General features: G+C 57.9%; 1 protein-coding gene across 2 annotated transcripts in view; it reads right to left on the bottom strand.

Annotated features, from left to right (window-relative positions):
• Positions 1–3,633: 3,633 nt before the first annotated feature.
• Positions 3,634–26,259, bottom strand: part of UBASH3A (ubiquitin associated and SH3 domain containing A) — a 35,515-nt gene continuing 12,889 nt past the window's right edge. The window contains exons 7-14 of one of the 2 annotated variants that reach the window (XM_028505016.2): positions 19,401–19,527; positions 16,769–16,868; positions 13,440–13,562; positions 11,190–11,282; positions 8,703–8,847; positions 7,906–8,012; positions 5,253–5,362; positions 3,634–3,782 (exon numbers count right to left, since the gene is read on the bottom strand). In XM_028505016.2, coding sequence (XP_028360817.1) covers positions 3,645–3,782; positions 5,253–5,362; positions 7,906–8,012; positions 8,703–8,847; positions 11,190–11,282; positions 13,440–13,562; positions 16,769–16,868; positions 19,401–19,527 — 943 coding nt within the window. In that variant the 3' untranslated portion in view covers positions 3,634–3,644. The remainder of the gene's footprint in view (positions 3,783–5,252; positions 5,363–7,905; positions 8,013–8,702; positions 8,848–11,189; positions 11,283–13,439; positions 13,563–16,768; positions 16,869–19,400; positions 19,528–26,259) is intronic. The other variant, XM_036017465.1, reaches the window with a different exon arrangement.

Here is a 26,259-nt window from a genome sequence, read left to right as displayed (position 1 = left end):
TGCATTCTCTTCTCATGGCGCTAGGACTTCGGGTGACTTTCTTGGCTTCCAGGTCTGTGGGGCTGGCACCTGCAGACCCTGACGACAGGCCTCCGGGGTGTGGGCTAGAGGGAGGGGGGCTCTGCCTGTGGGTGGGGAGGGGCGCCTCTGCTCTCTCCCTTTGCCTCCCACGGCTCCTCGGGCTGAGCTGGGGGCCTGGAGGAGGGCGAGGGAGCAGTGCGGGCTGTCTGTAGGACTCGGTGAGGCCTGAGGCCAGGTGACAAAGGGGCTCAGAGTGGAGGAGACCCCGCAGCCCCACTGTGCACTGGGTGCACTGGCAGTGACCCCAGCTGGGGCCTGCCTTCCTGCCGACAGCCGGCCAGCTGGCAAAGCCACCCGAGGTCTCCCGAGGAAGGGGCTGAGGACGTGTGTGCTGGGGAAGCTCTGAGGCCGTGTGTCCCGTGGACTCCTTCCCAAGCCCCCTGAGCCCCAGGGGGCTCCTGGAGGTACATGGAAGTGGGAGGGAGGAGCTCGAGGGGTCCCTCCGCCAATGCCAGCAGACCGTGTTGCCCCAGGGCTGGGAGCGGGAGGACGGTTGGGCCCCGTGTTCTTGCTTTCACTCCTCTCAGAAACCGCTCCCGAAGAATCGGAGTTTTATGTTTAATGTGCGAAAGTAGCACAAAAAAGCTCAGGGGAGGCACCATACAGACCTGGATGTTTTCACAGGCTCACAGGGGCCCGCTCCCAGGTGCCTGTGTTGAGCGGCACCACGTAACCCGTGCTCAGCCCTCCGCGGGGACACGTTTCTGGTGTTCGGATCAACGGTTTGCACCTGCGAGTGTCCTGGGGCTGCCGTGACCACGTGCCACAGACCGGGAAGCCGAAAGAACAGGCGCTTAGCTCTCACCGTTCCGGAGGCCGAAGGCAAAAGGTCAAGGTGTCGGCCAGGTGCTCTCTCCCAAGGCCTCCCTCCCTCCTTGGCGTGGAGAGGCCGCAGGAGAAACCCTGTGTCCTCGCATGGGCGTCCCTCTCTGCGTGTCCGTGTCCTAACCTCTCCTCGTGAGGACAGCAGCCACACGGGATCAGGGCCCGCCCCAGTGACCTCATTTTACGTTAATAAAGGCCAATTCTGAGATTCTGGAGGTCAGGACCTCAACGCATGAATCTGGGTGAGGGACACACCCATACGACTCTCAGCCCATAAAATTCACCAACGTGAATTGTATCTAAAACATGTCCAATTTGGTTCCACAGTAAGACTGCCTGCAGGAGAAAATCATGATGACTCTTCTCAGATAAACACAGGAGGGCGCTGGCCAGGGAGCAGCGGCCCCAGGCCCGTCCCTGAGCCCTTCTCCTTCCCCGGGGGAGGCACCGAGTTAGCTCCTCTGTCCCTGGCGGCCCAGCCTGAGCCCAGCTCCCCCTCCCGTCTTTCTCACCTCCCATCGCGGGACAGAGCCCAGTGCTGGGGCGTGAAGACCAGCTCGGACCGACATGAACGTCCCCCGTGTGGCGGGGGGGCGGGGACGCAAGCAAAGCCTGAGGGGTTTCTTTCCAGGTCTGCGTTTCCCAGGCCCCAGGTGGGGGCATCCAGGGGACGAGGCTGGAGGGGGGTCCCTGGTAACTGGATGCCCATTTCCAGGTGACGTCAGCAGGGGTCAGACTAGGCTGGTAAACACGAAGGACCAGCGGGCACAGGCAAGAAGAAAGAGGAGAGTGGTCAGAAGTCTTCCTTCCTTCCTTTAATTTTTGGTTTTCCGTTAGCTCATAGAGCTGAAATCTTAGTCAACCAGTGGTCAGCGTGCACTGACACTTCCGGCTCTGCCTTCCCCGGGGCCGTTCCCAGGACGGTCCTCACACCGGGGTTCACTCTGGCAGCTGAGAATGGTCAAACAAGGCGTTTCTGTCACTACAGCAGAATGGGGGGGGGTGTCTGGTCAGACCAGGATTACAGAATATAAACAAAATGGTGTTTCCTGTACACTTGACCTTGAGATCGAGATGCGAGTGCACCTTGGTGTCCCTCACAAGGGTCACTATCTGCCCCTCCGGTTACCCAAGGGCATGAGACTCAGGAGCCTCACCCCTGGAGGGTGAATCCAGACATCTGTGGACCCCCCCCCCCCATAGTCCATGAACTTGACTGGCAACGTTTTTATTCATCATCAAGGTTAGTGAGGTCGGCGTGGCACCGGGCCATCCCGGAGAGCAAGCAGAGGGACAGGGGCTGGGCAGCACAACCTGTGATGACAGTGTCCTGCCTCTGAGCCCTGGGGTGGACTTGTCTTTCCCTTCAGCAGGGACAGGGTGAGAGGTCACCACTGGGAGACCCCCCGCAAACCGCCTGGACCACCTTCTCCAAGTCAGATGCACCGTCTCACTCCCGCCACCTGGGTGGGCAGGTCTCACTGAGCTGGCGGGTCCCTCTCTGGCTAGTCTTCCCTGTTGGTCAGGGAAGCACTCGCTCCACCCATTTTCAAAGCCCCCCTCCCCTCTGCACTTGATCAGAATGGAGAGGAGAGGCTAAAAAAGACCTCTGCTGGGGGTGTCTCCGATCCTCCCACCTGGGACGGCAGCCCCGATGTGTTGGGGGGTGTGTGTGTGCTCAAGGGCGGCCCCAGAGACATCTGCATCTGAACCCCATGCCTGTGCACGTGCTCCCCTCCAAGGCCAAGGGCCTTTGCACATGGGACTCAGTGAAGGACCTTGAGATGGGGAGATTCTCCTGGATTGTCCGGTGAGAGAATCAAGGAGATGAGGTCAAGGGCGGGTTAGAGGGGGTCCAGGGTAACAGCATGTCCACTTCCAGATGCCGCCAGACCTCACCAAAGGGAGACAGGAGGTCAGAAGTGGGAAGCAATGTGACGGTGGAGCAGAGGGACGAGACGGAGGTTTGAAGGGGGGCACCGCTGTCTTGGGAGCTGGAGGGGGGTGCTGGGGGCGAGGACGGGGCACCTCTAAAAGCTGGAGAAAGCAATGAAATGACTTGCCCCTGGGCCTCTGGGAGGCGTGGAGCCTGCTGACCCGGCTTAGAACTTGGGACCTCCAGAAGCGCAGTAGGTGAAGTGTTCATGTGTGTGTGTGTGTGTGTGTGTGTGTTAAAGTGTGTGCTGCCTTTACCGCTCTGTCGTGGTGTTTGTCACAGTGGCAGCCGGACACTAATTCGAGGCGGCGGGGCAGGGGGTGGACACCAAGCAGCAGGTTCCAGGTTTTGATCTCATAAATAGCTTCTCATTTCGTTTTAGTGGATATTCTACCTCTTTCTGTTCATGTGGCTATAGCCAAAGAGTGATTACAATAGAAAAGGGAAAAATGGCCAGGAACTTGATGAGTAAGAACATGTGAAATAAAGTGGATATATCCTTTTTGGCGTGCGGGTGGTGGGTCTTGAACTCCTGGAAACGAGAGTCACAGTCCTCGTGTCCCTCCGAGCCACGTGGCGGACATGGCACCAGGTGGCGCCTGCAGCTGAGCCCTCAGGGTTGCAGCTCTGCAGGTGAGAGTGACACAGCAGGCTCCCTGGGCCCGAAAGTGCTTTTTGTGCTTCTATAAGTCATGTCAGATGAGGCTGAGAGAGCTCCGAGTGGCAGCACCTCGCGGCCTCTGCGTGAGTTCCGGCTCCTCGTGTGAATCCTCGTGTGAAGCCGCCCGACCTGCCGGCACTCTCAGTTGCCCAGGATCCAGTTCCTCCAGTTAAACGCCGAGTTGGAGCCGTGGGTCAGCGTCTTCACGGGAGGGGCCGCCAGCTCCCACTTGCCTTCCTCTCTGACCTCTTCGCAGAAGCACATCCCCAGGGAAGGAATCTGGAACAGAGTGAGACCACTCCCTGACTAACGTCTCACACCGGGTCAATCGATCGTCCCGAAGCCCACCCGACAGGCGCGCCTTGGAGGCTGGCACGGGGCAAAGGGGGTGGGGTGGCTGGACTGGCCTTGCGCCCCCAACACTGCGGTCCCCGTGGGGAACGGCCCTGGGACGTGGGAAACACCTGCACACAGTTTCGCTGGTCACGACAGGGGTGCTGCTAACACCCCACAGGCTCGGGGCGCCCCCACGTGCAGAGTTACCCCGCCCCCAGTCTGCACTGCCGAGGCTGGGGACCCCGTGCCTTCTTCGCAGAGCGGCTTACGTTTTCAAATGCAGCCTCGCACACAGATACAGGTGCTGAGTGTTCCGACCTTTGTTTTTTAGGCCTTTTTGTGCATGTTTTTTGCTTTCCTTTCCTTCCTCTCTCTTTTTAATGTCTGGTAATTCTTTGGCCAGACAAAATCTGCAAAAACCCCACCACTGACTGGTGCAGGCACAGAGCTGAAAGTCCACTGGCTGGACTTTTTCTGCGGCCCCCACAGCCCTCAGGGGCTGGGTGACACCTTGCTGCCCATACCGACGGCAAATGGGCCGTGGCCGCCGGAGCTCCCTGGCGACCTCCTGTGATGGAGCCATGTCGAGGACCTACCCCCTGTGCCGGGTGTTGTCTCTGCCTCTGTGCTCCTGGCCTCAAGGCCGTTGGTCAATTAACTGGTCAGTTTGATAGAAGGACAAGGGCAGAGGGCACATCAGCACCGAGCAGGTTTTCTGGGCAGGGGTGGGTGGTGGCTCTCAGTTTCTGAGTCTGTCTGCCTCAACTTATCTCACTAAATGGATAAAAGCAACTTCCGCTTTGCCGGTGACATTCCACCAGCTGGCCCACACACCCATTGTCCTTCTCTACGCGTCTGTCCCCTGTCTGTTTCTCCCGGAAGTGTTTGCACAGCCGGGCCCAGCACTCAGCACGGTGGCAGCTACGTCAGCTCTCGTGTGCTGCATGGCTGGGTGGCTCCCCAGGCCCGGGGGTGGGGGCTCCTTTCTGTCCACTGCCCCCACCCCCAGAGCGAGTCAGCCCAGCTTAGCCACTGTCCTTTCTCTTTTTATCCAAATTGTCTACTCCTTACAGGGCCATCTGCTCCACTGCTGGCGTGGCAAGGAATTATCGTGTGAACTGACCTTTAAAAAGTCCTGTGTCTCGTTTCTTGTATTATCCCAGCAGCAGATGGCCAACGTTGCCGTACTGACAGTCTCAACGACAAACCCGTCCCACCAGCCCCCTGCCCAAGGCCGCCCTTTGCACAAGAGCAGGCGGGCACATCCTCAGGGCACGGGTGGGACCCTGCCGCCCTGGGCCGTGAGGACGCCGTGGGTGCTCATTCTGAGCAGGGCGCGTGAGGATGGCCTGAGGCCCAGGGCTGCCCGGCTCGCTCGGCGGCCCCCAGAGGGGGGGAAAGGGCGGGCCGTACCTTTCTCACCAGGTGGGCGAAGTCCGCGCAGTCCCGGGGCGGCAGCCCGAGCAGCGGGCGCGTGCAGGAGTCCAGCGCCGAGCCGTGGCCCACGATGAGGACGATGCCTGCTGCGGGGTAGAGAACGCGTTGCTCAAGGTCCGAGAAGGCGTGGAGGGCGTCTTTTACTAGACTAGGGGTCCCCACAATTCTCGGGGTGAAACTACCTCCTGGTGCCCCACCGCCGCCGTGGGAGGCCCCGGGGTGGAGCAGGTGTGCGGGGTAATTCACTGCTCAGTAAGGCAGCCCGGCCTCTCACTGCATTTGGGTTGGCTCTTTAGAGCACATCGCGTCCTCAGGCAAGGTCTGGGGGGGCTGCTCCAGCCGCCCCCCGCCCCCCCATGCCTGATCTGATCAGCGAGAGAGTTATCAGCCGGGTGATCGCAATGAGCTAGCTTGCTGATGCCTCACTTCAAAAGAGGACATCCAGAGTCCACTGGCTGAGGGAGTCTCCCTCAGGTGACAGGACAAGGGAGCCAAAGCCAGGGCAAAGCTGAGCTGCCAGGTGCAAGGGCGGAGTCAGGGAGGGGGTCCTGGCCAGACTCACTGGCTCCACCTAGAGGAGGAAATCAGACCGAGCGCTTCCTTTCGAAGGCCAGGCTGACACTGAGCAGACTGTTCCCGTCACCTGTTAATGTGACTGTAACTTCTCCAGTGTGACTCCTAGACTGAAGCTCCTGCGATAGTTCCTATTAATTTCACACTCGTGTCTTTGGCCTCCAGACTCATGGCTAGTTGTCAGGATGCTGTTTCGGGAGGTGGAGACCCAGGTTTGACCCCTGGCCTGTGCTCCCCAGCCGGGTGACGTGGGCACCCGAGCCTCTCAGCCCCTCTGAGCTTCAAAGTCGTGCGGCATAAGTAGAAGTAGTATTTCAGACCCCACAGGAAGGCGAGGAGTTAACAGGTAGTGTCTGTGGAGGGCCCGCCTGTGCCAGGGGACTGGTAGGTATTAGCTTGTACCCTCTGGCTTGGCTGGACTTCCTGTGGCTCTGCCCGCTGCCGGCCAACCCTCCCGCCCTCCCACCTTGCTCATGCCTCCTCCTCCTCCTCCCAGGCACGTTGGCCTCCACCCCTAATCATGCTGCTACTCGGGGCTGCATCCTGGGTGCCTGGGCGCTGGCCACCAGCTCGGACGGATGGGCTGTGCTCCCTGCAGCAGACGGCCCACACACAGTGTTCAGGAGACCCCCGGGCAGACAGAGCGACGGTTCTGCATCTGCACTTGCAAAGGGCTGCGGGGCCCTGGGAGAAAGGGTCATCCCCAGACACGGACGTGCAGCTGGTGGTGGAGGCTTGAAATGGGACAGCCAGAAAGGGGTGGGCCGGGGTGCGGCCTCGAAAAACCTCAGTGGAAGTGTCACTTTCCTCTGAGGTCCCGTGGCAATGACTGTGAATGACAGCAGGTGTTTGATAGTGAATCCAACGTCACAAAGGCACGGTTTCCAAGAGGATGTTCCCCAGGTTCGGATCGGTCAGGACCAGCAACGGAAGCATCCTCAGGGCCAGGCGAGTTTGGGGAGCTGGATTCGGCAAGGTCTGGGGTCTCTTCCCGTACGGTGTTTCCGTGCACGTACCCCAGGTGTGCTAGGGGCTCTCCGGGAGGGGCCAGGTGCTCAGCCCCTCCTTGTGCTCCTTGTCAGCCGAGTTCTGCACCCCTGGAGCATCTTCGGATGAGGGACGGGGTGGGAAAGAACACAGGGGGCGAAGGGGTCACAGGTGCGCTGGGTGGTCTCTTCCTGACTCTGTCTGACACCCTCCCTCTTTGTGTTACTCGTGTTCCTAATGTCCCAATGCTCATGCCCTTTCCCCAGCAACACTGAAGTTCCTCAAGGGCAGAGCGCGTCATCTTCACGTACACGGCCCGCGATGTTTTGTGTGACGCCGACACACCGTTGGTGTTCAACACGCACTTGCTGCCTCACATGTCTGTAAAGCTGACTTCTGCCTTCTCACCGAGGACACTTCCTGCACACGGCACGGAAGGTCCGACGCACCCCGCACACCTGTCACGGAGCGCCGGCCGCTGTCCACTCCCAGCCCATCCTGGGACCTCCGCTCTCTGCCCGCGATGCTATTTTAGAGCGCAGCGTGGACACCCGGCCACCCCACAGGGGACACCTCAGTCTGCACCCCCAAAGGACAAGGACTTTGTGTTTGTATGTGAGCCGCCGGCTACGGCCACTCCTGACGGAACGGACGAAGTTCCTGTGGCTTTTCCACACTCCAACCCACATTCCGGTTTCTCCGAGGGCCTTGCCAGTCCATGGTGCCGGCACGGGTGTTTCTTCCATCGTCACGCAAACATGTCCCGACCTTTGGTGGTTTGGTTCCTGCTCTCTTTGCTTCCTAAGAACCTGGCTCAGGTGGTTCGTGCTGCCCCTGCTGTCCCGGGTCCCACGGGCCCTCCGTCCCAGGGCTGGGGTCCCCGGGCCTGAGGGACGGGGACTGTGTGTCCATGCTGGGGTGCCACAGAGGCAGCGGGACAACACTCTGTGGCTGGGGAGTGGGGAGGATGAGGTTGGGGGATTACTAAGTTCAAAAGAGGGTCCGGTTTCCATCCTGGGGGAAGACTCCAGCCCCGGGGCGGCGCGTGCCGAGCCCGGCGGGCACTCACCGTCCTGCGGGCAGCCGCTGAGCATGTGCTCCACGCTCACCGCGCACCTGCGCACGAACTCGTCATAGCTCTCCGCAGGCAGGAGGGCGGCGAAGGGGAAGGCGGACCTGGGGGGAGAGAGGGCACGGCTGCCGCGCTGGCCTGCTGGGGGGGCGGGGCGGGGGGCGGTCAGCCCTGCGGGGGCTCAGGATGGATGCCCTCCAGGGCCGCTCTGCTCAAGGCAGGGCTCACTGTCAGCAACGAGGCCCCAGTTTGGGGTCCCAGACTGGCCTAGGACCACTGTCCCGCCCCGGCCGGCATGCTGACTGAGGGCCGCATGGGGTCTGTGCTGGCCAAGAGTCAGCCACTGGCCAAGAATGACAAAGACGCTCGCTTTGGCCAAAGGCTAGTCAGGCTCCTCTGAGCCCTGGTCTCCACAGGCCTAAAAACATTGGGCGTTAATGCTTGTGGGATCCATTTGAGCAAGAATCCTGCGAAGGCAGTTTAGGGCGCATCCTCCACCCCGGATACCTGGTCCCCCTTCCCGGTAGAGCAAACTCTGCCCCCCACCCCGTCTGACCATCCTGGTCTGCCTATGTCAAGAATCCCCTTAGGTCAGTTTCTACGAATCACCTGACCCTCTCAGAAACCTTTTCCACCCACCCACCCCGCACCCTGCAAGACCCCCTTTGTCCTCACTGCATTCAGAGTTGAGCCCAACCTCTCTCCCCTCTGCAACTGCCCACCGCGGCGGCGCCCCTCACCGCCTGTAGTGAGGACCGGGAACCCCAGCCGCGGGCGCTGTGTGGACGGCGCACCTGTACTCCATGCTGACGTTGACGTTCGCCTCTCTCAGCTCCTCCAGGGTCATGAGGCTCGGGGCGCTTCTGCCGGCCTCCCATTTCGTCCATTCGAAGATCCCGGGCTCCACGCGTATCTTTAATTTTTTCTCCAGTTTGAGCTCTGTGTCGGACACAATACAAGTGCTTATTATGTTCATGTTTCCATTCTGGCTTTATGTAAATAGGTCTCTTCCTAGGTCTAAAGAATATGTTTCAAAAATGGGATTTTTTTTGCCCTGGTTGGTATAGCTCAGTGGATTGAGCATGGGCTGCGAACCAAAGGGTCATCAGTTCAATTCCCAGTCAGGGCACATGCCTGGGTTGCTGGCCAGGTCCCCAGTGGGGGCCACGTGAGAGGGAACCACACACTGATGTTTCTTTAACTCTCTTTCTCCCTCCCTTCCCCTCTCTCTAAAAATAAATAAATGAAATCTTTAAAAAAATGTGATTTTTGTTTTTGGCCAATACTGTTTTGTGGTCACCTGTGGTTGCACCATTTCTGAGACAAAAATCACGAGGTAGTCGGATGGTGTCGGAGGAGTGATGGCCCTCTGTCTGACAGGAAGGGACAGTCTCTAGGTCTCCCTGCACCAGCAGCAGCGGGTCCGGCCCAGTGCTCATCCTGATGGGCCGGCACAAAGCCGCAGCCAGACCAGCATGGGGCCTCGCCCATGGGTCAAGGGTGGGAGCCCACCAACAAGGTCTCGGCCAATCCGATGACCCACGCACAAGACGCAACCAGTCTCAGAGGGCATCAGCCACACGGGATGTCCTCCTGACAAGCACACCGTCTTCTGGAACACTCTGACTCCTCCCAACTCGCCCTTCCCGAGCATTTTAGACCTGGACCGAAAGGCCTGCAGAGCAAGGCCGTCTCTTTGTGCGTGGAAGAAAAACAGACCTTGACGTTTTTATTCGCAATGGGGAAAACTGCGTCAAACTCAAAAGCCGGCAATAAAATCAGTCCTCAACACGTACCCCTGGCCCACGCCATGGGTTCCTCTGCCAGCACGTTCAGAAAAGAGGGAAGCCAGCTAGCGGGGTCCCTGCGCTGTCCCCCGGCCTGGGAGGGGCTCGTGTCCACTGTGGATAGGTCACACAGGGGAATGTCTGCAGAGTTTGCCGGGTGGGGCTGGCCTCTCTTCCTTCCGGGGACATCGCGGCCACAGATCTGTGGTCACGCGTGGGGAAATGGCCCATCTGGATGCTCGCTGACACGGCGCTGAAATAAGGTTTAGCACACAGTGTCTCAGATGTCAGTCTGAAAACCGGGCCGGCCATGTGGGAAGACCCAGGAAGAAGGCCAGGTGCCCTTGTGTCCCTGAATTAACCGATGGTGTGTCGACTCGTGCCCTTCCACAGGCACAGTCACGATAATGATATTGGTCTAAATACAGGGTAAAGGTCAGTAGTGGGTCACAGTAAAGACATTGACATTGGCCACGGTCAGGAAACACTTTGGAGAACTTTTCATTTTAGATGCGGGAGGCCCCAATCATAGAAAAATAACTCACAGAAGTTGGGACAAATACGTCAATCACAGAGAACCATGGATGATGACACAGAGGGTAAAGTTATGGAGAATGTTTTTGGAGCTCTCAGCCCTTCTCTTGTCAGGGAGGCCGGCCTAAAGGACATCCCAGTCCCCGTACTCAGACACTGTCGCCATGGTGCGGGAGGCTGGGTAGGGAGTCGGAGACCAAGGTCACTCCTAGAAAAGGACTTCAGACTTCAGAGGACACCATTGTCGTGACGTCAACTGGTGCCCCGACCCCTGTGTGTCTGAGAAGGTAGAGGCAGGCCCCTCCCACACAGCTGCCCATCAGCTGCACCTGTGTCCACGCGCTACCCCTTCGTCCCGCCGCCATGGATGGCTGGTCCGTGCTCCCGCGTGGGGAACCACGTCCCATCCTTCTGGCCCACACGAGGAGGGTGTGGAGAGTCCAGAGGGAGGAGCCGGCCCGAGGCCCCAGGACAGGCTGCCCTGCCCTGGCAGGAGACCCCCTCCTCCTGCAGCGGAAGCCCCAGGGCTCTGCCAGCGGCCTCTGAACCACACCAGCCTTCGTGGCGCTGGACAGGTCCCCGCTGGGAGTCGGGCATTTTGGACTTCCAAGGACCATGGTGGTTCCCAGCTCTCTGGCTTTCTGAATGCCCCTCCCCAGAATTAAAACAAAACAAAACAAAACAACAACACCCCCCCTCCCCCCAAGCAGAAGTCACCAAAGGTGGACCGAGTGGGGACAGGCCCCAGCACTCCATCACCACCTGGGCATTCCCAGAAGGTCAAGGGGCTCAGTCCCTGCTGGCAGTCCTGAGAGGGCTGGGCCCTAACTGCCTGTGACTCTCGGGCCCACCCGCTGCCAGTCCTGCCTGCGGGTCCCACCTCCGCCCACTACCCTCCCGCCCTCGGAGAACAGCCGGGAGGTCAAGGCAAGCCGAGCGGCTCACTGGGTGCGCACCGACCTTCCAGGATGTGCTTGGCCGTCTGCACGCAGCGGAGGGCCGGGGAGGTGAACACGGAGGTGATTCTGACGCCGCTGTCCAGCAGTGCTTCTCCTGGAAGAAAGCAGGAGGACAGTGCCCCTGTGTGATCGTGGCCTCCCGCGCTGGGCGCTACGACGGGAGGCTTGCCACCCGAGGGAGGCGGGACCTTGAGTGGCTTCAAAGTTCCCACCCCCTGCTGTGCACACGGGGCGCAGTCCCCCGGGGTGTGTGGAGCTGGTGAAGAGGGGGAGAGGGTGCCCTTGCGACTGTGTTATGTCTTGTGGGAGGGGGGACGTCACCGCAGGGGGCCTGACCCAGTCAGGGGAGCCCATCCAAAGCGGAGGTTTTCTCCGCTGTCACAGAGGTCAGAGAGGCTCAAAGGCAGAGGGATTCGGCATGTGAGAAGCCCTCCCGCTGGGTCCAGGATGGAGGAGCCACGGAGTGAGAGGTGCGGAGGGCCTCTCGGGGCTGAGTGTGGCCCCGTGCTGATGGCGGCGAGGGAAGGAGGACTTCCGTCCTGCAGCCACGAGGAACTGACTTCTCCCGCAGCCACATGGATGGAAACAGCTTCCAGGAGCCTTTGGGTGGGCACTCGGCCCGGCAGCACCGTGCTCTCAGGCGTCAGGGCCTGCACAGAGTCTGCGGTTCTGGTCGACCGACGGTGAGCCGCCGGGTGGGAGCTGTGTTAAGCTCTTGGAAGTCGGTTGTGGAGTGACGGGGACGAGAGACAACCTGGGGATCCTGGAGGCGGAGCCTGAGAGCCACGCCTCCCCTTGCAGCGCAAGCACGAGGGGACCTCGTCTCTGGGAAAGAAGGGCACCTTCTCAGAAGAACAACTACAGGACTGCCATCAGGGGGTTTGGTGGGTGCTGTCACGGGCTGAATGGCGTCCCCCTAAATTCATATCTGGGAGTCCTGACCCTGGTGACCCAGCGTGTGACTTGCCTTGGAGATGGGGCCTGTAGAGGTAGGTGGTCGAGTTAAGGGGAGGCTATGAGGGCGGCTCTACTTCAACCTGACTGCTGTCCTTGTAAACAGGGGACACTGGACAGAGGCAGACACACACAGATGGTGCGGGGGCACAGGGTGAAGACGCCCGGCCATAACCCAAGAAGAGAGGCCCGGGGCCGACTGTCCCCTCGCAGCCTCAGAGGAAACAACCCGCCCGCCTCTGCGCCCCTCCACAGCTGTGAGGGGGCACATCTCTGTGGACTGAGCCACTCGACCTGTGGTGCTTTGTCATGGCGGCCCCAGGAAACCGATACGGCGGCTGACAACTGCCCGCGTGTACGTCCACTCACAGATGCTCCACATACACGCGGGGAGGTTGTGCCAACATCCAGGTGAGGATTCAGGCATGGAGCACACAACGGCACAGGTGCTTCACAGAGAGGATGCACACACCGGCACACACGCGTGTGCGCACACACACACACACACACACTGCGCGTGCACACACCACGGTGTCCCGCAGGAGAAGACGCCCAAGCAGGGCTGGGGGGAGCAGGTCACACTGACCCGAGGGAGTCCCGTCTGTGTCCTATCTCTTACCCGCATGTTAAGTGACCTCACCTCCGTGGCCCGGACACCAGCCCGGGTGTGAGCTCACGATTTACACCACTGCATTCAGCAAATGCTACGGATCGGAGCTCCCCACCTGCCCAGCTCACCGGGACGGAATGCCTACGTCAGAGCCCCGGGAGGCGCCAGGAACGCCAGGCCCTGGCGGGCCCCTTCTGTCGCCCGCTGGGCGACTCGGGAAGCCCACATGCCTTCCTGGTTCTAGATTCCAGTTTCTTAATTCGTGAAACGAAGACCAGGTGGGCCCAGGGGCCTCTCCTCTCCCCAAAATCCATCCTGTGGAGCCAGAACCCCAGACACAAAACAAAGGCCTGAAGATTTTGAAATAAAATCACAGAGGGGGTGTATTTTTAAACACTTTTAAAAAATGACATCCTTCGTGCACACGGTAGTCATTATTTTTTTCTGTCCCTCTCTGTTCTTTCAGGCCTTTCATTCCTCCCGACCTCCCCAACCACCTGTTACTGGGTCAAATCTCTGAACTTCCCCTTACTCGCTGTGTGACCTTGGGTGGCTCCCCTAACCTCTCTGTGCCCCAGCGCCCTCATCAGCGGAGCGGGGCAGGGAGCAAGGGCTCAGCACACGTCAGTGACAGCCACTGCTGACGATTCTTGTTCCAAATCCCGCTAGAGAGGCGCTCCAACTCACCTGCCGTTCTGGCTTGGAAAATTCCACAAGACGATAATGGCGGATCGTTTTCAAAGGCTTTGAGGCCGTGGCTCCGCCGGGGCAGGCTGCAGGGGAAGTTCAGGTCTGGCCGGTAGTATTTCCCTGAAGCACAAACACCCACCGGACCATGAGCTCTCCCGAGGGGGCATGCGGCCCTGCCCCGATCGAGGCCCACGCGGGAAGCAGGGCTGGCGCTGAAGTTGTTGTTGATTGTTTTTTCTCACAAGGGCTCTGGGACGGGGGTTCAAGCCCAGGAGAAAATGCTGCTTTGCTGCGCACACATTCCCTCAAATACAGAAAACTAGGTTTCGGCCCCAGGGGTCCCGAGACCCTCCCCGTCCCCTCCTGCCCCTCCCTTGGACTTGCTGCCCCAGCTTTCCTGATTGAGAACCCAGTGTGTCCGTGACTGACAGAGCTTAACCTGAGAAGAATCTCAGGTTGGCGTTAATTAATTAGGTGAAATGCGACCCGTCCCCATAGCTTAAGGGTGTCATATTGCCTATGGGGACAGAGTCCATATATGGCCGGAGATGCCCCTGCATTGTCTGTTATTCAGTCAACTGCTTCAGGGGGGCCTGGAATCCAGAGGGTCCCCTAGACTCCCCCCGCACCCCTCCCAGAGGCTGCAAGGCACCATGGCTCACTTCGAGTTGGACCCTGAGCTTTAATCTGACAGTCTGGTGCAAATCCTGGCACCGCCGGTTACTGGTTGTGTGATTAGAAGCAAATGACTTGATCTTCCTCATCAATAAAAGGGGAAACACTGTTTCCATGAATCATTGAGATAATAAATACCCCGAACCTGGCCGCCGTCAGAGGTCAGTCAGTGGCGTGTCTGATCTCACTGTCGAATTATCGATTACCCTGCGGAGGACGCCACTCCATGCCCAGCCCTCCCGTTCACCCGAGCCACCCCCAGACCTCCTGGTGCAGCAGGTCCTAGCAGCCCAGGTGCCTTTCCTGCGGCCTGTACACACCATAGGGCAAGCCCCGAATACCCCACCCCCGCCCCCGCCCCCTGGCAGTCTCCCAGCCCTTCCCCAACGCGCGAGGGTCAGCGCATGCCTTGCTTTTTAGTTTCCATCCATGATTTTGCTGAAAGCTCCTGCCCTGGAAATTCCACTGGCAAAAACTTCAAGAGAAGTCTGTACCTTTTTTGGCCAGTTAAAACGGATGAAGGGGAGGACTAGGTGGCCCTGACGCCTGGCTGGCGGTGCCTCCCAGGCCTGTAGGCGATGGACAAGTCGCCCAAGCGGTGGCCAGTCATCTCAGGCCTGATTTCCACCTGGCTGAAGGGCTGGCTGTCGGGCACGCCCACCATGCCGCCCGCCGGCTCTGGCAGGATGACCGGGTCGCGCAGGTGCACCTTCACCGACACAGGTGTCTCCCTGGGTGGGTCTCCTTCTGGGCCTCCCGCAGGTGCTCGGGCAGTGAGCGCTGCCTCCTTGCACGCCCGGTCCAGCGCCGCCGCGGGCGCTGCACGGCTGTACCAGCTGCTCGTGTGGTCCGGCGGCTGATCGCCCGTGGTGGGCGGACTGGTGGACGTTCCGCTGCTTCTGCTCCGCTTCCACCGTCTTGCTGGCTCTTCGGACGGGACCACCCGCTCACTTCCAAAGGCCTTTATCACATGCCAATGCATCGGCTGTGCTTGCTGGGAAAGGGCTTTTTTTTTTTTCTTCAAAGAGAAGGTCCATCGATTGTGTCATATTCCCCAAGGCATCTGTGATCTAATAGATGTCAACCCGCTCCGTCTCATTTTTTGCCCTCAGTGACCCTTTGCTGTCACCGTGAGCGGCAGAGAGCAGAGCTCAGAGGACTGGGCTACGCGGGGACAGGGCTAGGGCCCGACGGAAGTGGAGTCTGCAGAATGGGTGTGCCTGGGGCCAGCACCGCTGGGAAGTGAGGGGCACGTGAGGGGTGGGTGCTTGCGCCAGAAGTGAGCAGAGATCAGGAGGAACAAGGGAGTCAGAGGAGGGGCCGGCAGCCCCCCCAAATGCCCTGTTGTAATTCACTAAACAGTACAGCCTGCGAAATGCAGCCGAATTAGCCTGTCAGCACTCGCTTTATCAAGGGGTTCTTTCCCTGGGAAAAGACCCACCTGCAGTGTCCTTTAACCTGGTGATTTCCAGCGCCTTGAATATCTTCCCCAGCAGGTGGCTTGATCTTTTCTCTCGAGGGCCAAATCCTCTTCCTCATAGCCTCCTCTCATCCTATTGTTTCTTTCCCGAGACTTGTCTCCATTTGGCCTTGTTTTGTGAGGACACCATCGCACCACCTCTGTGGGTTCCTGGAGGTATGTTTGGTCACCACACGATGGGCTCAGAACTTTCCCAGTGTGCGCGGGTCATCTGACAGTGGTGTTCCCCGTTCATTTCCCCCTTCCCGGCCTGCTGGGCTTCTGGAGGGACGCCAAAGGGCCCGACTCGCTTAGCTACTGTGAATGGATTTTATCCCCGTGTTCGTTCAATGCCTCCACGCACACAATTAGCCTTGGCTTAGAAATCGTGGCTGCCCACCGGTGCCCAGGGGATGGGCAGTGATGCAGGGTGGATCATCAGGACCGAGGCTGGCCTGTGCCCGTGTTGACCCCAAGCACTGTCCTTGGTGCTCTGCATCTAGAGGGTGAGGTTGGGGGGAGCAGCAGACATGCTCCAAAACATTTCCATTGGTTTAGAAAGGGGGCCGAACAGGGTAGGGACATGACCACTGCGATGAAGATTAAAGTGATGGGACTGTGAGGTAGGGAACATGCCAGCAGCCAAGGGTTCAGAGACTGTGGGCCAGGGCGGTTTGCGTGGGAGTCATGCTGTACTCACTACCCAGACACCGCGAGTGCTGCCAGAGTCGGCGGACCGACTGTGTGTCATGCCAGCAGACTCGCTTCCTGTGGAAACCGTCCCTCCATCTCCCGAAAAACACCGGACCTGAGACACTCACAGACGGCGTGCGCCCTGGAACGCTCCCGCGTGGCCCCTACAGGGAGAGGTGCAGCGGGGTCCGTCCGCACGCACCATCTACACGGAGCCACTCTACAGGGACAGGTGCAGCAGGGTCCGTCCGCACGCACCATCTACACGGAGTCACTCCACAGGGACAGGTGCAGCAGGGTCCGTCCGCACGCACCATCTACACGGAGCCACTCTACAGGGACAGGTGCAGCAGGGTCCGTCCGCACGCCCCATCTACATGGAGTCACTCTACAGAATGGCTCCTCGGGGAGCCCAGCGCGCACACTCGGGAAGGGAAGGGATCCCGGTTGTCAGAGGGACCGTGCGTCGGTGCGCGGAGGCCGCCGGGACCGGACCTACCGTCGGGAGTGGAGCACTGCTGCAGCCAGGACTTCCCGAAGACCTGGTCCACCCGCTCCCCGTGGCGCACCACCAGCACGCTTCGCCTCACGATGGCGGCCTGAGACGGAGGAAGGGAAGAGGAGTCACGGTCAGCCGCAGACACGGTCACAGATATGTCCGTCCGTAGAGAAGCGTAGCCAGACATGGTTAAAACGTGCACGTTAACATCTGCATCATTAAACTTCTTCCAAGCGCCATCTCGGTCATCCAGTGGCTGGCCGAGAAGCGGGTCCCTTCCTTCCCTGTTCCGCAGCTACGTCCCGTGTTACCAACAACGGCATTACCGTGGAAGAGGACTAGGAACTGCAGCTGGGAATCTCTTTCATTTCTGGCAACTTTCTATTTCCTGGGCATTATATAACCTTGTAAAAGGAGTGAAAAGAAACGGGAGTGGCCCCAAAGCACAGCCCACCAGCTTCTCCACTACCCGGTCTCTCCCAGGTCCTTAGCCCTCGTCCTAGTCCGTTCTGGCCGCTCCGACAGAGCACCACACACCGGGGTGGCTGATAAACAGCAGACAGTTCTTTCTCCATGTTCCTGAGGTTGGAGGTGCCACAGGTCAGGGCGAGGCCCCTCTTCTTGGTGGCAGACTCCTCCTGTGTCCTCCTGTGGTGGGAGGGGCAAGGGAGCTATGGGGACTCTTTTATAAGGACGCTAATCCCACTTGTGAGGGCTCCACCCCCAGGACCGAGCACCTCCCAAGGGCCCCACCTCTTAAGACCATGACCCTGGGCACAGGGACAAGGCAAAGCGAAGAGCTGGGCCCTGTCACACTGGAGTGTGCAGCTGCGTGGCCCGGACGCAAACACCTGGCACTCCGCACCAGGGGAGGCTGTCTTGTCCTCTCACGGCGTGGAAGTACGGCGGCTCGGGGGTTGCCTAGACGGGCTCCAGGATGCCGTCCCCCGCCGAGAATGAGCATGAGAACACCCCATCCCATTCTCGTGCCCTGCAAGTGGGCTGCAAGGCACACCCGGGCTCCCCACGGCCGTCTGCTGACTGATGTTCTTAAAGTGCCATCACCGCGTCAGGCTGGGGTTTGGGATTTGGGGCGTTTTCTTCTCTGGAGGAGCCTGCAGCATTTCGGCTTTGAAGAGCAGAGGATGGCACTGAGAATATTAAGATACAGTGGAAAGCCCACGGGGAATGGAATGGACCGACCCCGGGGCCCCACAGAACAACAGGGCTGCTGTGACTCCCTAGTCATGAGGTTGTGTGCCCTGTGGCTGCTGTAACCAAGTGCCACCAACTGGGTGACTTAAAACAAATTCAGTCCCTCACGGTTCTGGATAATAGAAATGCAGAAGCAAGGTGTCAGGGTGGGTGGCCACGCTCCCTCCGAGGTTTTAGCCCGGGGGGGGGGGTTCCTCCTGCCTCTTCCAGTGTCTGGCGGCCTCCACCACCCTCGGCTCATGGCTGCATTGCTCTGGTCTCTGCCTCACGCTCACATGGCCCTTCCCTGGGTGTCTGCGTCTTCTCCTCTGGCATCCGTCAAATTCCCTCTGTTTCCCTCCCATAGGGACAGTTGGGATTAGATTTGGGGCTCACAGGATAATCCAGAATGGTCTCCCCACCAGCAGCCCTCACTCCATGCCACATGCAAAGGCCCTTTTTCTTTATAAAGTAACGTTCACGGTTCCAGGGACTGGGACCCCCTATCTTTGGGGCCATTATTTAGCCCGCTGCAAGTCTGTTCTGTCAAACCCGATGCCACGGTCTTCTCTGGTTTCCCGCTGTTTGGAAGGGGCACACTCAGACCAAAGGGTAGGCGCCTCAGCACCAAAGGGTAGGGCCTCCTGCCGGCGCACCGGAGTCTGCGCTCTGGTCCAGGGAAGCAAGGGTGCACATGTCTACAGGGCAAAAGCCACACCTGTTGAGAGGCTTCAGTTCACAGGGAGGCGGATGTTGGGTGTTTGTGCATTTAAAGCGCCAGTGAGTCGGACACAGGCTGAGCTGCAGGCTAAGCCTTTCCTTCCAGCTTCCCCCTGTCCGTGGATGTGCCCATTGCACCCCTGCACGTGTTCCCATGTGGGTGGTGGGCTCAGACGCCCCTGCTGTGCCCCCGGCGGGGGGCTGAGGCTGCTGTCTGCCCCTGTCACCGAGCACGGGCCTCCTCACCTCTCCCAGCCTGACGTGGAGGCACAGAAACTCCATCTGTTGGGGCCTAAGGAGGAGGGGACTCCATCGGGGGGGGGGGGGCACACGGCTTGGTAATGAGAGAATCAGGGTTGGAGCTCGGGACTCCCGGCAGGGCTGTGTCCCCATCCCGTCCCTGCCCTGTGTCCTGGCGCCATGGCCGAGTTACAGCCACATGCTCCCTGTTCTCGCACACCCAGCAGGTGTCTGTAGGGTGCAGGCCGGCTCTCAGACATGGGGGTTCACCCTGTGCCCAGGGGACAGAGCAGCCTGGCACCTTGGCACCGAAGGGTAGAGCCTCCTGCCGGCGCACTGGAGTCTGCGCTCTGGTCCAGGGAAGCAAGGGTGCGCGTGTCTACAGGGCAAAAGCCACACCTGTGAGGCTGTGTCCAAGCAGAGCTGACATAAAGCATGGTGTCGCTGAGCTCACGGTACAGAAAAGGGAGCTGGTCACCTGTAAAGCCTGCAGGCTGCTGGCGCTCCGTGGCCTTGGGGGAGGATGGATTTCCCCATTCTGTCTGCTGCTGGCTTCCCCGTCCTTTCTGGAGTTCGGGTCCGCGGCTAGACTGAAGGTGTATGTCCTGCGGGCGAGGAAACGAGGTGCTGGTCACGGCGACCGCGGGAAGCACTGGGTCAGCCACGTGCCCGAGAACAGACGTGAAAGGCAGAAGGTCATGGTGAGGACCAACGAGAGGAGAAGTTCAGAGAGCTCGGTGCTCAGCCTATAGAAAACCCCGAGTAGCTCTTGGCTGTTTGTCCCCGTACCACTGCCTGTGAAGGGCTGAACCGGGTCCCCCCCAGTCCTTATGTTGAAGTCCTAAAACCCTTGGGACCTCAGGATGCGGCTGTATGTGGAGACAGGGGGACTCTAAAGAGGTAATTAAGGTGAAATGAGGTCGTTTGAGTAGGCCTTGATCAACCATGACCGATGTCCTTATAAGAAGAGGAGACTGGGACACAGACATACCCCGAGGGGCGGCCGTGTGAGGGCCAGGGAAAAGACTGCCAGCTATGCGCCAAGGGGAGAGGCCTCCGGAGGAACCGACCCTGCTGACACCTCGACCCTGGACTTCCAGCCCCCAGACTGTGAAAGGCCAGATCCCTACCATTTATCCGCCCAGCCTGCAGTGGCGCCTTGTTCCAGCAGCCTGGGCAGACGGACGTGATGATCTCTTAGAGTCACCTTCTATAGCGGCCAAAGGTGTAAAGGTGGGCGTGGTTGGGGTGCAGGGATGAATGAGCCAGGGACACACACAGGAAAGGGGCGGATGGTGTGGGAGGGCAGGTAAAAGCAGCGCCCAGAGGTTGCGGACCACGAGGAAACTGCTACCTGTCCTGTGAGTCAAGAAAGGTGCAGGGGTGGGCGGGGTTCAGGAGGTCCGGGATGACTAGGAGGAAAGACCATGGCACACTTAGGGTAAGAGGGTGGCAGCTATGGGGGTGATGGCGGGGTGCCCTAGGTTAGAGTGTCTGGAAGGAACTGGGAGGGGCCGGAGGAGGCAAAAGACCTTGTGCCCTGGGGAAAAGTTCATTTTGCAAAAGGAAAGGTTGTGGGGAATTCAATTTTAAATAATCTACAAGCGGGGCAGAGAAATGGGGCAGTAGCTAGAGAGGGGGATGGGAAAGAGGATAGTGCTTGATTTGGCTCCCTGGTGGGACGGATCGGGGAGGTCTTGGGAACAGCAGTGACGCTGGCACGCTGCTGGAGTGATGGGCTGCGCAGGAGGGAGGGGATGCAAGCACCACGGGCAGGCGCCTGGGCCAGGCGGGTGCACCACGCTTCACGGTCTGATGGGGAGGAGGGCAGCTGGTGCAAAGACCTCAGGCGGGTGGCGTGGTGGCGACAGCTGGTGGACATTCTTCTGATTGTTCACCTGTTACTGTGGGCGGGCATGAAGGGTGCAGTAGATGACCTTCTGGTTAAAGGGAACAGTGAGACACAGGCCACGTGGCAGGGAGGAGTGCCCGCGGGCTGAGCATCCAGGGCCGCCAGGGCCCCAGATGGCACAGTTTATGGGAGGAGGAGGTGGAGGCACGTAATCTGATCACGTGGGTAGGGGACCTGCCAATCTGTTGACTGATAGGGGGCCCTCGCCTTCGTTACTATTTTCTCTTTTTTTAATTCTTTTAAAAAAGATTCTACTTATTTATTTTTAGAGAGGGAAGGGAGGGAGAAAGAGAGAAACATCAATGTGCGGTTGCTGGGGGCTGTGGCCTGCAACCCAGGCATGTGCCCCGACTGGGAATCGAACCTGCGATGCTTTGGTTCATAACCTGTGCTCAATCCACTGAGCTATGTCAGCCAGGGCTCTCGTTACTATTTTCTTAAAAGCATTACTCTCATCTGGCTCATTGGATTGTAGTATTCTTTGTGATTTTTAACACAGAGAAACCTCAAGCTTCACGCATTGAATAATCACTATTAAAGACGGATCTAAGGGTCCCTCTGAGATCCCCTCCATTGTTTCTACGCTTTCAAAACTCTCTCCAGAGTCCAGACATGAGAAGTACGTTCCCTTAACTGCCTTCTAGTTTTACATCATTTTCTTTTTCTGTTTGATTCTTGGCTTTGATGTGAGGTCACGTGAAGTGCCATTTTCTCTGCACCCGTTTCCTTCCCTCTTCCGGATGCTCTTCCCCACGGGCTGGGCCTCTTGTCTGTCGGCCGTTTGGTCCCCTGGTCTGTGTCTTTCTTTTCCCCCTCCGGCCAAGGCCACATTATAGATCTGCCGCACACTCTCCACAGCTGGCAGGGTAGCTGTGTACTCTGATGTCTTTACTGTGCAAAGTGTTCTCAGCTCCTCTCCCCTGTTGGTTCTTCCAGATAAACTTCTCAGTCGTTCACCGAAGGTCTAGAAAGCGATGCCCCAGGACTGTTCCTGGACTCTCTAAAACCTGGAAATGGCTCCAGGAGGCATCAATATAGTCACGGTTCATTTTTCCGGGATCATGCACATGGTGTGTTTCTACGTATTAGCCCACTTGTAGACCTTGCCTTTCTCTTACAGAGGCCTCAGCACCCCTCCCCCACTTCTCATCAAACCAATGGGCCCCCATCCTCCACCCCGAGACCATCAGGAGGAACAGAGCTGGGAGCATTGCAGGGGCCTCTGTCCTCCATCTCAACGCCCCAGTGCTTCCGGTCACCGGCGTTCGCCACCACGGCCATACGCCCCGGACCATCCATCACCCTCGCGGCCTCTTGCTGTAGTTAATGCATTTAAGAAACGCATTAACTACATATGCTCTTAACTCTGAAATGCATATAGCCTGCAGCCTCTACTTTCTCTTTCCACGCTGTTGCCCGCGCTGCCTCGCGCTGTGAACTCCCGTCGAGGGTAACCGGGTCAAGCAGGCTCACGTGGCTCACGTGACGCGTGAGCTTTGGTCGGCCATAAACAGCCCCCAAACACTGACACGGTATCCGCACCACTGACATTTCCTTCTTCAAAGGAGCTCGCTCTCGGTAGCGCGGGCGCTATTCATAGCCTCCCACTCGCACCGCCCCAGGAAATGTTGGTTGGTTTCTTCTTCCTGAAGGCGAGGCGGGGGCACCGGCACCCCGCTTGCGGCTCACCCTGCATACGGCGCAGCCTCATTATCTATAAATGACATCTGTCAACTTTACAGTTAGAGACAAAATGGACCTTTTTTTTTTTTGCGCCAGTCTTCTAGATGCAATGCAATCAAAACGACGACGGGATGTTGGCGGTGAGAGGAGAAAGAAAAGGACCTCGCATTTTAATATTTCTGTTTTTCTCCTTAACTCGGAGGTAACCCTCAATGGTTGACTTATACCCTGGACATGTTTGCATGGCAATGCAAAGGCTCCTGAAAGGGGCCCAGCTGCGGTCGGTGGGGCTGTAGGGATGACGTCACTGTGTCAGTGCTAAAGCCACCATAACAAGGTGTCACACACTGGGCGGGCAGCTTAAACAACAGAAATGTACTCTCCCATAACGTGGAGGCTGGCTGTCCTGGGTCACGGTGCTGGCAGGGCTGGTTCCTTCCTTAAAAGTGGCTGTCTCCTCCCCACGTCCTCACGCGGTGGTCCCTCCGTGTGCGTCTGTGTCCCGATCCCCTCTTCTCCCCAGGACGCCAGTCGTATGGGATTAGGGCCCCTTGAACAGCCTCCTTTTAAGCAAATCTCCTCCGTAAAGATCCCATCTCTGAATACAGTCCCATCCTGAGGCCCCAGGAGTCAGGGCTTTGCCGTATGAACTTTAGGAGGACGCAGCTCAGCCCAGAACAACGACACTATTACGGTGGAGCTACCTGCACCAGCGTGCTCTGTGGGTTTGCAAAGTTACAGGCTTGTAGGGCTTCGGTGTTGGAAACTGTGCCATGGCTGGAAGACAGCAAGGTGTCTTCTAAGCCCTGCCACTCAGGTCTCTCAGCTCTCGGTCCTACGCTTCTCCTATGTACATTCTTCTACTCGGAGAGTTGAAAAGTGCCGTGACTCAGGAAAACGCTCCTCCAGCACGACCACTCTGATCCCCTCGGATCCTTCTCTTCACACGGACACACAAACACTGCCGTGTGGATGGGCGTTGAGGGAGTCCAGACTCCTGGGGCCGTGGGCATGGAGGCTGAGGCCGTTGTACTGGTGACGGGCGACTGAGGTTTTAGTGGCCACGCCGTGGGCACCGCAGCTGCAAACTCCTACTTAGAAGCGTGTCTCCTAAGGTGGGCGGGGCACTCCTCCCCACGTACTTGAGACCAAGCTCTCAGGCACCGACCGGCCAGCGGTTCTTGTGCCTGGGCGGGTGAGTCCTGCAGCCGACGCCATAGGGGTATGGACTTCTACACATCCCACCACTCAACGGATCAGCGATGTCCAGACCTTCAAGGACTGTTGTCTAAGTTAAAAAGCAGTAAGTGTTTAATAAAGCTCATTTTTGACAGTTCTAAAAGGCTGCGCTGGGACCCCTGAGTCTGACAGCAGGCCGGCTCTCTGGCATTCTGGACAATGGTCATGTCACAGTTTGTCTCACAGCCCCCACAGGGAGGATGGGGGTGCTCCCGAAACAAGGCCAAGAGGACACCCCACAGCCTAGCCTCGCACTTTTTACTTTTCTCCTCTTTTGTTGCAGTTTTTGTTAATGCTTATTAATTCCCAAGAGAAACATGTCTTTAAGAAGAATAGTCCCAGAAATGTCAGGCTTAAAGGCTGGAATGATTATTTTGGTGACAGGTGACCAACAGATTAATTGTGAAGCAAAAAAATGTTCAAGCCACAAACTTATCTTCTACCGAGTCTTGACTGTCTAGTTCTAGAAACGTCCAGGTTTGCCAATTGCCTGGGGACAGCGAGCAGGAAGCAGAGCAGGGAGAGGAGGACCAGCCGGAGGACAGGGGCCAGAGGGATGCCCTGACCTCCTGCAACTCCGATGGTCAGTTAAGGTGGGACCAGCGTCTCTCTCCTGCTTTCCTTAAACCGTGTATTGGATGGAATGAGGATGCAGTTTGCACTAAAGGGAAACAAGTGCTTCCTTAAATGTGTGGTCTCATCCAGCCCCCCACCCCCTGGGTCTGAGGGCACTCGGCCCTCCAGAGAGAGAAACGGAACTAATTATCTCTGCGGTCCCAAGTGGCACCAACATCTTGTGATGTTGCGGTGGCCCAGGGGACCCACGACCCTGGTCTACACCTGCAAAGTTGTGCCTCTCCTGAACAGCTGGACCGCTCGCTCGTGGGATGGCTGTGCTGGCTGGTGGGAAGCCGCAGCCCTGCTCACCCTGGGTGTGGGAAAGCTAGGAGCCGGGACCTCCCAGCATGCACCTGGTGTACAAACCTCAGCCCCGGCTTGTCTGGCTTGTTTCCCTCTGACCCAGTTTCCTTATATTCTTTTCTCTACATGCAAAACAGATTAATTTCTATTTTGAATAAGTAACACATTTATATGGTTCAAAATTTAAAGATTATGGAACGGTACTGAAGAACTTTCCTCCCATTCCTGTTCATTCTTCCAGCTTCAACCCGCACGCCCCGCCCGGTAGCCACTGTTAGAAGTTTCTGGAGACCTCCTTTCTGGGGAACTTTAAAGCACAGACGTGCATATAAACACATATCATGCGTGTATACGCACAGACAAGCGTGTCTAACTCCACCCTTCCCTACAAATAGTGCCACACTCCCTGTTTTGCAGCTCACCTGGGCTTTTTCATGTCAGCACCTAAAATACGTCCTCGTGACCATTTAAAAAACCGCAAGTATCCTATTGTGTGGCTGTACCACAGCTTATTCCACTGGCTTATTTTTAAAGTTAGGTACCTCTTCTACAGGCATTTAGGTCATGGCTGAAAATGCACGCACACCTTTTTTCCAGTTATCCAACCAAAAGCCATCTAGATGCTGCCGCGAAGAGATTTTTCAGATGTGATTGAAGTCCTTAATCAATGGACTTGAAGTGAATCAAAAGGGGGGGTATCCTGGCTGGGCCTGACTTATTCAGCCTGAAGGTCTTTTAAAAAGGCCCAGGGCTTCCCTGAGCTCAGAGATGCAAGTAGCGGCCATGTCTGCAACTGCTCGTCTACCTGCCGGTGGGTGGTCCTTCCCGACTGCCACACCTAGGCTGTGGGCTTTTGCTTGCCATGGTTCCCAGGCTGCTCTGGGCTCCTTCCCTTCCTTCTTGCCTGCCCTTGCTTAGCCTGCCCTTGCTCAGCCAGCCCCAACAGCTGCACAAAGCAATCCCTTGTAATAAATCCATGCATGTATATGTAAACACATGGTGTGCAATGTATGCATGTATTATTATACAGATAATACAAAATAATAGAACAAAATGTAGGTTGGTTATATTATAAATAATTATATATGAGTATAGAATAATATGAAATATACTTGTATGTATTTATATTCTAAATATGTAGGTGTGCATACGTAACTATAATATAAAAATTATTGGTTACGCTTCTCTGGTTAAACCCTTCCTGACACTAAATTTGGTAACAGGAGTGGGCTGTTGCTGTAACGAATACCTGAGCCCAAGCAGTGGGTGGAGGCTGGGAGGGTTTGCAGAAGCACGATAACGTCTCAACGGCCTTGGACAGACTGTTGACAGAAATACGGACGTGAACAGTGTTGCTGGCGAAGACTCAGACACACGTCATAGGCAATTGGAGGAAGACAGGCCTTATGATGCAGTGGGGAAAAGTTTAGTGAAATTGTCCACGGGAAGCGCAACTGGTAAGGGAGGAAGTCGGTTACGCTGCTAAGCGCACTGCCACGCAAAGGGTTAAAGGTGAGAGGAGAGAGGGAAATCGAGGGAAGAATTGTTCAGGAAGAGGAACCAGTACTTGGTGATTTTGAAA

Source organism: Phyllostomus discolor, chromosome 2 (assembly GCF_004126475.2).
Source record: "Phyllostomus discolor isolate MPI-MPIP mPhyDis1 chromosome 2, mPhyDis1.pri.v3, whole genome shotgun sequence".
Classification (NCBI taxonomy): domain Eukaryota; kingdom Metazoa; phylum Chordata; class Mammalia; order Chiroptera; family Phyllostomidae; genus Phyllostomus; species Phyllostomus discolor.
This window is presented reverse-complemented; position numbering and strand designations above follow the sequence as displayed.